The 17,660-nt window shown below is 38.7% G+C and overlaps 1 protein-coding gene across 1 annotated transcript; it reads right to left on the bottom strand.

Annotated features, from left to right (window-relative positions):
- Positions 1-1,914: 1,914 nt before the first annotated feature.
- glis3 (GLIS family zinc finger 3) lies at positions 1,915-17,045 on the bottom strand. The gene is made up of 9 exons (XM_087842707.1): positions 16,679-17,045; positions 15,866-16,040; positions 14,639-15,785; positions 6,807-6,968; positions 6,595-6,705; positions 5,111-5,252; positions 4,836-4,914; positions 2,989-3,146; positions 1,915-2,338 (listed from the first exon to the last, which is right to left on the bottom strand). The coding sequence occupies exons 1-9, from the start codon at positions 17,043-17,045 to the stop codon at positions 2,217-2,219; spliced, it is 2,463 nt and encodes an 820-aa protein (XP_087698833.1). The 3' UTR covers positions 1,915-2,216.
- Between the last annotated feature and the right edge of the window lie 615 nt (positions 17,046-17,660).

Genomic DNA, 17,660 nt, shown 5'->3' with positions numbered 1-17,660 from the left:
ACAGGGCACAACAAATCACAGGGCATATGCTAGTAAAGATTTTCAACTTGAAACATGTTATTCACTAAGATCAGATGTTTGATTCAAGTGTTCTGATTTAATTGCTCCCTTAATTTTATGAGGAGCATTTTGGTAATACCTGCACAACTTTAAAACTGGGACAAGTGAACAAACAAAAGACAGCATTGTTAAGAGGCTTCCTACTGCGCAGAAAGCTAAACCAACCACCTGTGTCCACTGCACACTGCACTGCTTTTTTTTTTTTTTTTTGATTTACAGTACTAAACAGATGCTTTTTAGAAAAGCTGTTGTTGTTGTTGCTAAGCAACTACTGAAACCCCCATCTGAAGCATGACTCTCTTGCTAAAAATTATTTTCAAGTAAAACAGTTTGTTCTTTCAATTTCAAACAAGAAGAAAGCACTGCTGTGAAGACTGTAGCCAAATGGACCCTTGCACACTTTTTATACTGAAGCACAGCAGTTGGCAGTTAATTATTTTTGTAATTTACATTAGCTTATTGCCTTCATAATTTCCTTGCAATAGTTATCACAAAGGAGTCGATCTCTTGTTCCTTTTAACTTTGTCTTGTTTTGCATAATGCAAATAAATCTAGGTATAGTTAATAATCTAACAGAGTCAAACACATAAGAACCGTTACATGAGTTTTCCTTTGAATAAGATTTATCGCTGTTATTTAAAGCAGTATTATAAATTCACTATTCGTACTTTTTCACATGGTTTTGTGAGCCACAAAAACTCAACAACTCGTACCTTTAATTTTGTATTATATGAGTACTGTGATATTCAATATGTAAAAGCAAGCGTGTGTCCTTGTAAATGATCGGTGTGGTAAGTTTTCAAAAAAAAAAAAATGTCAGTCAGAAACTTGAATCAACTGACTCACACAGTGTTTGAGAGCTGCCTAGCAAGAGAACGTTTGATTTACCTTCTCTTTCACAAACTGCTCCCAGTGTAATGATTGCATTTATGTGCCATTGCTTTTGTAAGTTATCATAACCACCAATGTTTTAAATTCTCCATTGGTGTGCCACTTTCATGTTCTATAATATAAATGCTTATAGGTTTGATCTGTGCTCACATGCATTTGTTTTTGAGTTTTCTTTTAACGTATATACATGCCATAAACCTGCCTTAGACTGCAGATGAAAATTAGCCTGTTCATCCAAATCATTTACACATTTGACCCAAGCACTCATGTTAATTACTCTCCACTGTTCCTAAAACAAGCAATCCTCCAAACAACAAAACAAGTAAACACCACGTCAGTGGATTTGCATGCAAGATGTTAGCTGATTTTGAAATCATATGGGTTGCTGCAGATTTAAAAAGTACCTTTATGTTAATTGCGAATACAATATATTTTTGTGCTTGCTTGTTTGCATGGTAATAAAGCTTAAAAACCCTTCCACTACCAGCTCAACCCAAAGCAACCCCCCCCCCCAAAACATGTTTTAGATGTCCATTTAAAATCAGTGGTGCTAGTGTTTGATACACACCCAAGACTCAGAAGAATCTTCTGAAGTGATCCACATGGTTTATCACAAATAGTAAGATCATCATTTTCACAAATTCTGGCACACAGGCTCATTTACCAGTTGTGGGTTCCACAATGTAATTTTCTTGCTGTGTGGACACAAACTGTAGTAAGGAAAAAGCTTAATAAAAAATATTTAAACACATTTAAAATCATTGTTCACTCATGCAGATTGCTAAATTCAAACAACAGCTCACAAAGATTATAGTCAAAGGCATTCTTGCTACGTAGTTACACAGCCATGATTCTAAGAAAAAACCTTAATAAACGGTTCCTTGCATACTTTGATCGCAGTGTTCAATATTATGCAAAATGCCAACATAAACTACTCAAAGTGCTCACTACTTGTTGCACACAAGTGAGGAAATAACCTAAATTACTCTAAACATAAAAATCTTCGAGGCACAGACATTAATTTACATCGATTACTGGGAATAGGAGCCTGGGTGTTGAGTCAGACAGTACAGTACATTTACAGGAATTTAGTCGCAGTTGGGTGTAAGAGTCAATTCCTCAATTTTGACTTAACTAGGGGAGCTGTTTTATGATCCAATGTTCTTTTGTAAAAGAAGCTTCCTCCAGGTTCCAGTGTCACGTATGTCTTCTTCTCATTAAACACAGAGCAGTTCAAAAGGAAAGGAACCCACACGTGAGCCAGATCATCCCTCTGTATAGATGCAGGAGATGTGACTTGTGTCCTGGTCCATCACACTGAAGAAATCCCCTCCATGTAATTCTTGATTAGCTGCTAAAGTTTCTGCTTGATAGTGGACACCAAATCCTGCACACACACACACACACACACACACACACACACACACACGGAAATATAAAAATACATGCATTTATGTAGAGGTTATTTAAAGATTTGCTTGATTCACATTGTTAGGATTATTACAAGCTGAAGAGAGGCCGTCATTAAAGGTATGAATGTGCATACGGTCATAAGCAAATATTCCATTAGAGAACAAGCCAGATCAACCTTTCATTCTTACTATGACAAAGAGCACAATTTAAGAATGTAGTTTTTAGATACTATAATGCTATAATCCAGTAGAAAAGCAGCATTAAACCAAAAAAACCTGTTTCTGAACCCCTTGTAAACAACACCGTCGTTGTCAAGACTGGGAGGGGGGAGAGGTAAGGTGATATCTATTTAAAGGTACACAAAGTGAAGCTGCCTGATTATGTCTAACTAGAAAAATCACCAGCCACCTGCTACACATCATAAAAATAAAGATAAACTGCACAATTATTGTGCATGTGAGAAAATCCATTTAAACAGACTGTCAAACCGCCCACACATTTGCTAATAGGCTCTTCACATTCTCAGAAAAAACAACAACAACAACAACAAAAAAACCTCCCTTCGGGCGTAACTGCGTTTACATGAGTATTTTGACAAACTTGAAGAATAATGTGATTTCAAACCTGGGCTGCGATTTGCCATGTCAGGAGGCTGGCTAACCTGCTTCAAATCACAGCTGTTCTGCAGGGATGTCCCACAGGGAGGATGCGGGAGGCAGGTGGAAGAACAAGGTCTGCAGTGGTCCCCAGGGAAGAGCTGGCAAGGGGAAGGATCAACAAACCTGAAATATTTCACAGTAAAATGAATACTCTGCTTGTAGAATTAAGATCATTTTATATAAATTAGCTTAGCTTTTTTTTATTTTTTATTTTTTAAATATATTGCTTGTATTTTACAAACCACTTAAAAGAATGGAGAACATCTCCTGCTGTCATCTCAAACTCAATCTTTGCTACATTCATGTAATGAATGAAGAATTACAGCTTTCACTTCATATGTGGCACGACTTTCCATGCAGCTGGCTTCACCTTTTTCTCTTTTTAACTCTCTGCCTAACATAACTTTTGTTCGCCAGTGAAGAAACGTGTGCTCTTTATTTTCTGCTTTGAATGGAAAAGCATGTGCAGTGCTGCTAATCTCAGGTTTTTAAGTCACAGAGTTCATGCAGATTCATTCGCTGTGATTGGAAGTTCATCTAAGCATAACATATGTACTCTGTCAGTACCTAATGATGTATTACACCATGCCATCTACACACTGCAATCTGTGCAGCACAAGCTCATTCATGGTATTATCAACCATCACAGTGTAAGCAAAACAGTCTGCCTGCTTTACTCCAGGCAACATACATTTTATTTTAATCTTCATATATTACTTTCTACCAGTCAGAAATAGTCATTAACATTACTTTTATAAATATACAGGGGTTTTTTTTGTAATTGCAGAAAGAATACATTTAAATATCATCCAAGGCCCACTGCAGTCTACTCCTCTGCTTTTATTTGGGCCAAGTAAAACATTAGCATGTCTGCTTGTGTCTATCAAGTTTATCAAGTATAAACAGGCCAAAGCTTGCAGACAATCCACAGACTGAGTGGGAACTGAAAGGAATCACAGAAAAGTGTACAAAAATGGCAACCAGGATTTTACAATTGATTTAACGTCTAAAAGGTAATTATAGCACCCTCTCCTCCCATTCAACCTTAAATGGTATTTTGGGGATTTTATGATTCACTTATTGAATTCCTCAGCTACTCTTGTCGGTGGCTATAGCATCCATTAATGCTAGCAGTTGAGACCAATGAGGCAAAGTAAGGTTTTCTTTCACATGCTGAATGTCCACACTGCGTCCTGCAGTGAATGCTTCGGCCTACCGCTGATATTAGGACAATAAATGCCAGCAAGGAGTCGTGAGCATCTGGCTGCTCGGGACGGCAGAAATCCTTTATCACATGCATTGAAGTGCATAGATGAAGGGATGTTTTCCTATGGGTCCACAAGTAAAATGTGTTGCTGGTAATTCCCCCCCCCCCCAAAAAAAAAAAAAAAAAAAAGAAAGAAGCCTCTCCTCTGCCATATGATCCACCCACACACCAAATAAAAAAAGAACGGCAACAACAAGAACAAAAAACAACTAGCCTTTGGACTCCTTCATCAGGGTGGTTTCTTTTAAACTTATTCTGATTATGAGCTTAGAGTCTTGAATCCATGACAACCGATGTTTAAGTCGACTGTTTCAGTTAATCAAGAGAGAGAAACAGAGAGAGAGAAAGGTTTGTGAAGAATTTAAATCAGTCATGGTTAGACTTCTAACTGTGCCAGTGGGAATATAAAATGAAAAGACGACACCAATACTGAAGCTAATGTGTTTTAATTTCACAGTATTAAATATAAAACATGAAAATGAAGCTATTCCTATAACAGTGAGATGATTATAATGACATTAAACAAAATCTAGATGGAGCAGTACCTGTAATTATCTTGCAAGGAGGAGGAGAACAACAAACCCAGGTGAGGATTGCTGCAGGAGTCTTCTCCCTGTGGAGCAGCTGAGGAACAGGGATGACAGACACTTCAGGGCTGTCCACCACAGCCTAAATCTAATGGATAAACCTATTATGTGCACATGGTTGCAGGGACATATGCTTACTTTACCCCCCCCCCCCCCCCCTTCCCTCCCCCATTAATGCAAAGATATATATATGTATCTTTGCATTAATGCAAAGAACTACAGCTTACACATACCGGAGTATGACTCATGGGAGGCACCAGGCGATAGGCTCAAGTTGTTGTCTGGCTTTGCCAGAGGAGAGAGGCTTGGCTGCAGAGGGTGGATGGTTAAACAGTCTGTCAGGGTGTCCTGGGTCACATCAGCAGTGGATTTTATCTATACAAATAAAAAGTAAACATAAACAACATAAGGAGTTATGATAACAGTTCAGTATTGGCATTGCTGTAATATTTAGTGTCTAGTTCTACAGCCATTAAACATTTATAATGAATAGTTTTGAAATGTTGTGAAATCATGTGTGATGAGCTTTAGTTTTCTTTTTATGTATGAGTAAAACACCTTCAAGTCTCTCATATTTGACATTATTTTCATGCCTGATGTGACAGGTCACATTGAGCACTTGTTATTTTTTGTATGTTTAAATGCTAACACGGAAAGTCAGTCATACCGAGTGAAGTTTAGCTATTATTTTCTATGAAAATAAACAAAAGCTATATTAAGGTTAATTCAAAGCATCTTCAGTGGGAATCCGGCCAAGATATGACGCATGCCAAACCATTCTGGACCTAGTTTCATCACTTAAGTATCTGAGAAAGCCCTTTTAATTGTACTTTGGACTCAAGCCCATTTACGGCCTTCATAAATTCACAAAGACGGAGAAAAAAAGGCTATAAGATCCTCGTGAGTGTTGCTATATTGTATATGGCAAAGATTCTGCACGTGTCGTTAATCTCAAACAAATATAAAATTCAGCTGTTCTTGAAAATCACATGTACAACAAAGATTCGTTATTTAACTTCTAAATGAAAAAAAGTTGAGAAGATGCAAGACTTTTATAAAGTCTCACCTTTTTTTAGTAACAACTTATCTTCTTTTGTCCGTATCTATGGCGACAGAAACTTTGGGTGCTAAAGAGCATGGCTCACATTCGTGGCAAAATCCAAACTGCAACACTTGTGGGCTCTAAAGAGAAACTATATAATGGAGTGGCCTTAAGTGTAAAATAAAGGCTGCGAAATAGAACAAACTACAAAACTGCATGTAGCTTTTGTGCACGTTATGCCAATGTTAACATAAGTATATTGCTAGTTATTTTTATTTAACAGCTTGCACACCTACATGTAAGTTAATAAAAGTCAAGTTGAAGTGAAGTACATTTTTCTGCGTACGCTTAAGTTGCAGAGTAAACAGAGTGGGATGGAAGGCACTTCACATTGAGTTAATTAAGACAAAAGAAAGCACAATGAAATGAAACGTGTAGCTCTCTCATTAACGTGGTCTCCTCTCTCTTCATAATTTAACTATTGAGAAAAAGTGTGGTAGTCCTCCCTCACTGAGGTTCACATAAGGTCTTTTATTAATCCAGTTTAATTTTTCAGTCAGTGATCGGTACGTTGTTCACTCAGTGTGATGTTTCTGGGTATTAATACTCTGCATTGTAGGTAATGTATTGGCAAGAACAACTCTCTTTGCAGTGTTATGGAGACATGGTACTTGCCTTCTTTCGTAAGTGTCGTTCTTTTGTTGAGTGGGACTTCATATGTTTCCTCAAGGAGCTGGGATCAGTGTAACGCTTTGCACAGCCAGGCACCTGGCATGCATATGGCTTCTGCACAAGCACGTATAAACACACACGTAAGCCCACGATGATGCAAATTACTGAAATACCATGCATAATTGTACATGCGTTGTTGCTGGGTTGCCGCTCACTGTGTCCAGGTGTGTACGCTGGTGCTTAGCTCTGTCACTCGAGTTGCTGAAAGCCTTGTGGCAGCCTGGGTGCTGACAAAGATAAGGTTTTTCCCCCGTGTGGCTACGCAGGTGGATCTTTAGATTTTCGAGCCGAGAGAAAGCCTTGTTGCAACCTTCGAACTGAAAATACAGTAAAAGTGTTTTCACAGATTAGCAGTATTTTAAATAGCACTTTAAAAAAAGTCCAATGTGTTGTTGAGTATGTGTTTGGCATATCAGTGTCTGACAAAAGGCAGCTGACCTAAGAGAGCGAAGAAATACTGAACGGAAAAGTTACTGTCCTTTATTTTTAGCTGACATTCAAGTAAGCCTTACTGTTCACTGCTAGTTTCATGGATGACTGGAGATGAGCTCTGAATCAGTAACACCTCAGAATGGACAAATACTTGGGGGAAACTGAGGTGATTTTACAGCAAGTTTGTTATGTAATCAGAATTAGAACTTGCTGTAGTGAACAGCAAGTTCTAGTTCAGCAAGTTTTTAATATCATTCAAGAACACTGTCATCTACGTACAAAGGTTGTAATCATTGTGTGGAATTGTACATATAAATCAAATGCTTTGAAAAATGGACTTGAGTGTTTGGAAAGCGTTAGGATTTATTTTTGTTGGAGAAAAGGCACATACAACTACAGTCCACTGAAAAAGTATTTGATCCCTTTTTCATTTCTTAGTTTTTGCACATTTGTCACACTTGAGTGTTTCAGATAATCAAACAAATTTTAATATTAGACAAATATAACCCAAGTAAATAAAATGGTTTTAAATAATGAATTTGGTTATTAAGGGAAAAAAACTATCCAAACCTACCTGGCCCTGTGTGAAAAAGTAACTGCCCCTCCCCTCCCCTCCGAGTTAACTGCTTAACCACATTTTTTGGGGGGAAAGCTGAGTTCAGTTTCACTAGCCACACCGAGGCACAAATGGAGAAAACTTGGAACATTGGTGAAACTTCCCTAGCAACATTACTCCAAGAACATATCGATGACTCACCCAGGAGGTCACAAAAGAACCACGAACAACCTATTAAACAACTGCAGGCATCACATGCTTCAATTAAAGTTAGTGTTTATGAGTCAACAATAAGTAAGAAACTGGGCAAAAATGGCATCCAAGGAGAAAACCACTGCTGATCAAAAAGATCATAAAGGTTTGTTTCACATTTGCCAAAACACATCGTGGTGATGCCCAAGACTTTTGTGAAAATATTTTGATGAGACAAAAGCTGAACTTTTTGCAAGGTTTGAGTTACATCTTAACAAAGCATGCAGTTAAGAAACGTGGCAGTGTGATGGTCTGGTGCCTGTTTGCTGGTTTTGGACCTGGACAACTTGCAGTAAATGTAAGAACCATGAATTCTGCTCTCTTCCAGAAAGTCACGAAGGAGAATGTCCACCCATCAGTTTATCATGCTCTGAAGCTCAAGAGAATTTGCGTTATGCAGCAGGATAATGACCTGAAACACGCCAGCAAGCCCACCTCTGAATGGTTCATAAAAAACGAAGGTTTTGGAGTGGCCTAGTGAAAGCTTTAAATCTGATTGAGATGCTTTGGCATGACCTTAAACACTTTGATGTAGCTGAATTAAAACAACTCTGCAGAGAAGAGTGGGACAAAAGTGTCATAACCAACCTTTAGATTTAGAAGTGTAGTGACCTTTTTCACATATATAGGACCTGGTAGCCCTGGATAGCTTTTTTCCTTAACAAAATGAATCATAAAAGTATGATTTATATAGCATTTTGTATTTACTCAGGTAATCTTTGCATAATATTAAGATTTGTTTGATAATCTGAAATATTTAGGTGTGACAAATTTGCAAAAGTACTAGAAATTAAGAGGAATAATTATATATAAAAATATAATGAATAATAATAACAGAATGCTAATCCATTCAACAAGCCCCCTCTCTCTCTATGCTCAACCTTGGGAAACAGTAAAAGCTCTTGAAAAGATCATTCTTTTTTAAAATAAACTTTAAAAAAAAAAAAAAAAAACTCTTCTACTCTGAAGCTCTGCATCATAGTCCCCCCTCCCCCCCTTCGGTTTACATTTCACACAAATACAAAATTTGAGGTAAATTAATACCTTTGATGCTGGTAGCAACACCAGCAGGGGTCAGTGTTTATACACTCATACGTCTATTGTTTTTGTTCTTGTGTGTTTTCAATCTTCTGCCTTGTATCACCTTGACAGCAGTTGGTTGCAACAGAAAAAAAAGAAAAAAGTAAAAGAAAAAAGTTGGCTTTTTAGTAGACTTGATAGATTTACTGTAAATCTGATGACTAAAAATTTAAGAAATATGCTGCAACAGCATCATACACATGACCTCCCACATACTCAGTGGCTGGAGTTTCTGGAAAATACTAATGCCCTGGTAATTCCAACGAAGAAAACAACTACTTCTGCAGTATAATGTGACCACAGTGACTTCATTGTGAAAATATGTGAATCATCAAAGCTTCAGGACCTTACTCTCCCTCTTCCTGCTCACAGGGGGGTTTGGAATGTCTTTAGTAAGCCTCATGGACAAAACACATAGACCATGTCTGATATTGTTATTTTTCCTCCAACACTGAATTCCTCACATACTGATACCTCTCAGTCATCACTGCCGAAGCTAAATTAATTGCTAATCTTTTTTCATCACGACTGCTAATTATTATCAACATCTATTCTCTAGAACACTAACGAGCACATACTGTTTGCAATTAACCTCACAACAACATATTTTTCACATCACAGTTTGCTAAATGTTTCCAGCAAAACTATTGTTCCAACTCGCTGTTATGCCGATCATTTTTTGCACGTTGCACAGAGGCTGGAAAACGCATTTGGTCCAGGCTGGCGAAGACTGGATACAAAGAATTTGTAATAATTTCTTAAGGCAAATGCACTGCATTAAAAACGTAACAAAATGGTACAATAGAACAACCAATCAAATGATTTACATAACCTCTTTCAGTGCATGAGAATAATGGAGCACTCTTTCCAATTCTGATTGTTCCCTTACAAAGGGTTGCATTGGCAAAATAGACCAATCCTAAATACACGGTAAAGAAAAGAATTAATAAAATACCCCCAAACCAAATTGCCTCTAGAAAAAAAACAGCACAGACAGAGATAAATAGTCTCTCAGAGCCACAGTGGACAGACAAGTGAGAACCAGCATGCAGCTGAATCCCTGCCAGGACTCCAGGACTATCTGAAGGGAAGGTAACTGTGTAACTCTCGTTCTTTCTGTCTGTCTCACGAAGCTCTCATAAAGCATAGGGGGCTTTTTAGTCTGTAACAAGGGACATTTGGCCTGAAAAGAAAGCAGTATGGCTCCTCAGTGTTGATGAGTGTTACAGCCAGCTTCTGACAGGCCCTGGCAGGTACTAATGCCCTGGCTGAACAATGACAGCTCCAGTCTGTGCCAGCAGACTCTGCCCGGTGCCCAGTGTTACTCTGAGGTCAATTCACTCTGGAATCCACTCTTCGCTGTTTCACAAGTGATATTTCTGCTCCTTTCTTGATCGTATTGACTACTATTGTTTTTTTCTCTTTCCGCCGTCACTTACTTCTAAATTTCACATGGAATTTAACATTTTAAGTGAGACTCTGCAGCCTCTCAGAAAAACACAAACAAACAAAAAATATATGAATTATTTTGAAGTGATGACTGAGTTAGATCACTCTGAACTATTGTAAAAATGGCTCTTAAAATGTTGCCAGACCTGAAATCTCATCAGGCATGCCTTTAGTGGCATTGGCAAGTGATCAGGTTACAAGTGGCTCATGTAAGGACATTTAAAGTGAAGAAACTCCAATTTCATCATCATACATCGAAAAAAGACACTGGCTGATATTGAAGGAAAAGCAGGCAAAATTAATTATTTTTTTTACTTGATATACAATATTATCAATCTGTCATATTTCAAATTCTGATTAATGAAAATTAGGTAAGGTAAGTAAGATGGATATTTTTTTTTAATTATTACGTTCAGAGTTGTGGTGATATTAGAAAACACTGCTTCCACAATGTACAAGCAACTCATACCAGAGAACGAGGCATAGCTCCACCACCTGAGGAGCGATGCAATCTGTGCAAACAGCACAGAATATATTAAAAAAAATAAAAAATAATCCTGCTGCCACATCATGGCTGTGAAAATCTGTTGTTTGGACTCAAACTATCCCTTTAAAATCTTTCATGCTTAAATCATAGAGACGCACAAACCCAGGCATACATTAACAAACTCATCAATCATCATTAAACAGACTGTCAGATATCAGGTGCAAGTCTGGGCCTGCCCTATCTTTACTGTGTAACAAGAGCTACCTCTTTGTTGTGGTGCGGGCTTGAACATTTCATAAACCTATAAAGCATTTTTTTTTTTACCTGCCAGTAATTCCCTGAGAAAAGCAAGGCTCTACATCCTGGATGTCAGTTTCCCTAAATATAAATGTATCAGTGTCTCTCCTAACTTTTCTCACTTTGTTTTAATATCTAGCAAAAACCTTATTAATAACCTTTGAATTGTATTCTGGTTAATGAATATGTTCATATAAGCAGAGAAAAAAAAAGAATGAATTACAGCAATAATGTTTAGCCATGACCTTAAATAAAAATATCTTATTAAGGCACATGCGCAATAAGTTTAAATGTGTTTTCTCCTTATTCTTAGAATTATTCTGTTGCAGATGTCGTATCAGTTCTGCTTTTAGGAAGTAGGCTGTACCCACTGGATTGAATCATTATTGAATGATTACAGGGAATGCAAACCCATCCAATGATTGCAGCCCCATGGCAACAGACCTGGTTTCAACTAATAAGTGAGTATTTTGGATCAAAAGGTCGACTGCAGGCATGCACGCTGTTAAAAATTAACTTGATGAAAGCAGCGACATGAAGCATGTTTGGCCGGTGGTTTGTTAATTAATCAACTTACTTTGGTATTTTCACAGCGAGAGTGATGACAAAGCAAAGCAGATAATACAATTCAAACATTTTATTTTACCTGCCTGTCTATAAGTAAAAGTGCAGAAGTGTTGATGGTATCAACTTTTTTATTACTTTGGTTTAAAATTTAATATTTCAACAATTACCAAACGTGTTGGGTCCAGACATTTAATGGTCCGAGGTAACGTATTCTACTGATTTTAGTAGTTTGACATTTATGTCTTTTCATAAAACATCTCAACAAATAGTGGCTGAAGAGAGCCACATTATCCAGGCAATGAGTCCTCACTACTTCCCTTGAATCAACCCTCATTATATTTTGCCAGACTTTCTTGTAATTTTTTTAAAGTGGTCTTGAGCAATAGTTCTCCAGGCTTTCAAAGTTTTCTTTGGACATTAATTGCTTTTTTAAAAACTCATTTTCAGTTTAATCCTTGTACCTCACCATGTTAAAGGAAAGTTTTTTGTTTCTTAAGCCACTTGACATCGATTTATGAATCATACAAGACTAAATAGCGACCTTACTCAAGGGATGAACAGGTTGTACTTCTAAATTGTAATTCTAAATTGTATCTTTGTGCACTTTTTTACTAGCAGCCTGTCACAAAAACATGTAATTTGTTCCCATTTCTTTAGTAAAACTGAAAAACTGAAAAAGATAAGTCCATGGAAAATGCCAAAAAATAAAATAGTATTTTTTTCTGATGTGAAGGACAAAAGAAAAAGTTGCAAGCTTAAAAAAAAAAAGCCCAACTCTACAGCAGAACAGTATCTAAAAGTCACGTCCTTAAAAAACAGGAAAGATTTCCAGCAAAAACCGGGCATAGGACCTAAGAGATCCATCTGGCCCTTCAGTTGGTCCATCTACTGTTCATTGAAGCCTCATCAGAAATTCTTAAGGAAGGGAGAAAAGGGTGAAGTATGCCAAATTACACAAGAACTGGCCTGAAAATCAGTAGCAACAAGTCTTGTGAAGAAATTGCTCCATACTTTAAATTATTATTTTCCTTACCAATATGAAAAATGTCAGGAGACAGGTACAACAGTTAGTGCCTATAGTCATCTGTCTCTGTTATGGTGTTGGTGATGGTCACAGTGTCAACACAAGAAATACTATCACTAAGTACCAGATTTTAATCCACCATGCAGTGCTATATGGAAAGGAACTGACTGCCAGTGGCTTCATATTCCAGCATGACTCTGATGGCAAACACACTGCCAGTTCAATGAAAGCATGCCCAAACTATCAGTCATGGATTGGCCTCCGCAGTGCCCGGAGCTCGACATTATTGAAGCACTTTGGGATTATTGTGAAAGTGAACAGAACAAAAAGTAAAACGCATTGAATGTCCTCCGAGAACTCTGTAGAACTATTACAAAGACTACTTAAATAAATCACATGAAAGCTGCCTAAGAGAGTTCAATCCGTTATGAAGAATAAAGGTGAATAACAGCGATCATACCAAATATTGATTTTCAAGCTCATCAGAATTGTATAAACTGTCTTTTTGCCTCATGAACTAATTTTCCATGTATGTCTGAGCATGTTTAAATTAGTCACTGTGCCTGTTTCCAATTTTCCAAGCAAAATATAAAGAAATGCAGGGTGGCTCAAGCTGTTTACTACAGGAAATCGTCCGCTGAAAAGACAACATAAAACTTGATATAACTAGACATATTGGCTATTGTTATTGATCATCAACCTTTTTCTCCTGTACTGAGAGATATTAAAAATTTTAAAGTATCTTTAGACCTAAACTTATTATAATATTTTCAGAGGGTTTTGTGGTCTTATGAGGATGACTTGTAACTACCATTATCCCAACAGGCCAATTTAGAAGAAACTAGAAGATGTTATTATAAGTTTCTGTATCACAATTTTTCTGTTAAAAGCTTATGAAAAGATAATATCTGCTTAATATTTACATGTTAGCATTTAGCTCAAAGCATAGCCTGAATTGAAATCTCTGAGTGAATACAACAACGGCAAAGATGGTGGTAGAAGTATAATTTTTTAAACTGGTAAATGATGGCTGCCAAGTTTTGTGACTTACTTCTAGAAGGAATTTGGTGCAACAATGTGAATATGGACTCATAGTCTTGTTTTTACATTGGATTTTGACGCTAGGATGGAAAAAAACAACCAGTAAATAGATTATTAAACCGCAACAGATCTAAGAGAATTACATCACTTATCTCGGAGACACAAATCTTCATCAATAATCATGGATGGATAAAGTCTGTCTCACTAGCCAAACAGCTCCTGACTACAGGGCATCAACCTTCCCAGAACCACCGCCAAGTTTGTCAGATGGTGACCTGGCAAACTCCTGGCAGCTGACAGGCAGAGTCGCTATGAGAGGGCTGTAGTGCCATGCCAGATCTAAAGTTCTGTTCTGTGCCTCCTTTGTGCTGATATAATACGGATATAATGGAGTTAACTCCCATGTCAATTATCACAGAGCTGTGCTAATTATTCCATGGCTTAAGTTAGAAGAAGAGAGGGAGCCTATATTTCTGATCTAAACACTGGCTATAAACTCAGAGCACATGAAGGAATTTGCTGGAAACTAAGCACGGTGGCTTTGAAGCAACAATCCAAACTGAAAGCAGCGAGCCTCGACATTCATTGTCTACTTGCTTTGACTGTTTTTACTCAGTTTTTTTCACCAGTTGAGTAAAATAAATATTCATCTGATTAAAAGCAAGCTTTGCTATCTGCGTGTTGTTTCAAGTGAGATAGCGTGCAGCATTTTTGTTTTTTCAAGAGGCAAAGAAAAAAAGTAAAATATTGAATTTAGTTGCATGAAAACTTGAATGAATATAGAAATGTCTGCAAGATATACCGAGCATTTGTTGGGTTTTTCTCCTGAATGGACCCTCATGTGGATAAGAAGCTTGTATCGTGCATTGAATGGCTTGAAGTTGCGTGGACAGGCTGCCCAGTAACATGTGAAATCCTCAGCCTTCCGCTGGTCCACATGCAGCTTTTCTATGTGCCTTACCAACTCCTCCTTTTGGTCATAAACTGCATTGCAGTCCAACCACCTGCAGCAGTGAGCCCCATACTCCTCCAGTTCTCCTTCTTCTTCCTCCAGCATTGGAATCTGTGGTAAAAAACTGACCCCGTGCCTGGGATGGACTGGGGGAATGGCACCCTTTGTGACAGGCTCCTGAGTAAGGGCCTTTTTTTTGCACTGATGTCTGGAGAGGTGAATGTGCTGGTGTGAGTGGTAGGGTGGTGGAGGCCCATGTGGAGGAGTGGATTCTGAGACAGGAGTCAACAGCGATGGCTCTAACTGTAGAGGTAGCAGCATTTTATTGGCGGCTGGGCTGCAGCTGTCTGAGGTCTTCTCCAGCACCCCTTCTTCATCTGGGAGGCACTGCTGTTCCACCACCATGTTAGCCATCTGGCTTTCCAGGCCCATTCCCTCCTCAAGCATCTGCATATTTCCACATGTCGACTGCGGGGCCAGAGCTTGTGAAGAGCCTGTCATGCTGTACAGATGGCTCTGTGGGATGCAGCGGCCTCTCACGCCCAGGAAGTGGCCGTAACTCTCGGACTGAACAGGTGAGAGTGTGGGGTGGGAGGCTGGAGAGGTATAACCGTTGATATATGCTACAAGTGAGGTAGGTGATGTGCGTATAATGGAGTTAAAATCTATACCCAGGACATCTGACAAAGGCGACATGGAGAGTGCTCTCTTCTTAGCGTGTGTCTGTCTGGGGCTTCCAGCCTCACCTGCAAAGAGGTATGAAGGCAAGGAGGCAGAAGTGCTTGTGCCACCGGATATGGTCGTGCCCGACATGGCCGTGCCAGGAGAAAGGCTGAACTGCTCGCCGCCCTCGCTGGCTTGGGCAGAGCACTGAGGTAATCCCAGAGGAGGAAGCACACGGTAACCATATGGCCAGTCATGTCTGCCACTAAACATTGACTGTGTTTCAAACAGACTGAGGGTGGTGGATGCCAAGGATTCTCTGGACAGTAAGGACCTGAAAAAAACGGTTGTGATTCACTTGAGCAACACTCTTAACTCTTTTATCGGCACATAACATTTACTGATATCACTCACCTGGTGTCAGAGTGGGGAACCGGCACACTATGAGACTGCGGAGGAAGGTGAGGCACTGCGGGTCCTGCAGTATATGGCTGGCCTTTGACAAGAGCAATGGGACTGCTGGTCACTGTTACATTAACAGCAGCTGTTTGACCAAATACATCCATGGTAGGCCCAGACAGAGAGCAATCTGCTGGACACAAGCCCAGAATTAAATAAGCAAAATATCCACATGGGATATGCAAGCTAAGCAAAAACAAACGTTCACAAATCAGTTTAAAGCTTTGCAATAACATTACGCCACTGTCAGGAAAAGCCACTGAAAACAATAATTCAAACTGAAATACCGCACATTAAGTGGGCTATTCTTTAACTAATATTATAGAGCAGATTATTTCCCTCACCAACCTAGGACAGAGACACTATCTGCTCTGTTAATCACTAATGAGCTCTTTATCTGCTTGCACTTTTCTGTGGCAAACTGCACTTTTAGGCCCTGTGCTTGGTAAATTGTTAGTAAATATGAGAACAAGATGTCGAACAGAAGGAAAAAAAATACAGAAGATGTCAAGAATGCAGAGGAAAAGTACACTTTTGGCTCCAGGGAAGGGAAGAAGTTTGAAAACATTACTGCTATTGTTTTATTTATTTATTTTTTATGGGATATGTGCACCCTGATTTCTCAGTTAAAATTGAGACAGATTGTGTGCTGAGCTGGGCTTTCAGAGTATTGCACTGTTTTAAAGCTAGAAAGTCTCATTTACATTTTCCTCACACAAGCAGGTTAGTTAGAGTTGAGTAGACTTTTTTTTTTTTTTTTTTTTTTACCTTTAAAGCTGTCAGAGAGTCTTGTCTGTATGGCAGTTGCCCCTTTTGTGTTTATAGGATGTTGAGTAGGTGGTTGCTGGTGTGGGGATCTACTCGGCATGTTTAGATGTTTTCCATTGGTCAACACCTGTCTGCGAAGACTCAGGCTTGGCAGCATAACATGAGTTTCACCCTGTTTTTCAGAGGCAAAGGAATGAACGGTCCCTCTTTTCACTTTCTGCATTCCCCCAGAAGAGGAACTAAGGTTGCTCTGCTGAGAGGAAGATACAGGCATCCTGATGGACTGGGACTGGTGTCCTCTGATCACACTTAGCGATGGGGACACACTACAAGGTGACACCAGGAGCTGACACCCTTTCCCGCTCATGGCTATGGCAGATTTCCCAAAAGTCTGAAGTGCAGAAGGAAGCTGATTCAAGTAGTTGTGTTTGCTTTATACAGAAACTGGTAAACCAAGGCTCACACCTAGGAAATAACCCAAGCACAACAAAACATAAAACATACGGTCTGTGTGCAATAACATATCTAAATAAAGCATTTTAAAAGTAAACCAACAATGTACAGTCTGTGTACTTTGGCACAGAACCACTCAACCATAACTAGCTCTGTATATTTGTAATAAGATTACAATGTTTCCTCTTGAAAACCTAAAAGCATTTTAATCATCAAGCAAAACTATCCTAGAATAAAACATGGTTAATTCAAATAAAAACATGATCAGTAAGTGTTAATGTATTCAGGACCATAAACAGGAACTTTCTTACACGTAAGCCTATAGTGTTTTCACTTTTCTATACTGAAAGCATCTACTCATCTAAGAAAGTGCTCATACTGGTTAAAACTATGACCTCTGCAGTGAAGTTTTGGGTTCGCTATAATTCATGACGCATGAATTTACCTGCGGCTGCTGCTGTTGTTGTTGTCGCAAATACTTTCCCCTCAAGTTTCATGTCAGGATGAATGGCTCCTCCAGTCCTCCGCT

This window comes from Neolamprologus brichardi, chromosome 7 (assembly GCF_056152115.1).
Source record: "Neolamprologus brichardi isolate AB-2024 chromosome 7, ASM5615211v1, whole genome shotgun sequence".
Classification (NCBI taxonomy): domain Eukaryota; kingdom Metazoa; phylum Chordata; class Actinopteri; order Cichliformes; family Cichlidae; genus Neolamprologus; species Neolamprologus brichardi.
The sequence above is the reverse complement of the archived record's forward strand: the minus strand, read 5'-3'. Positions and strand labels throughout refer to the sequence as shown.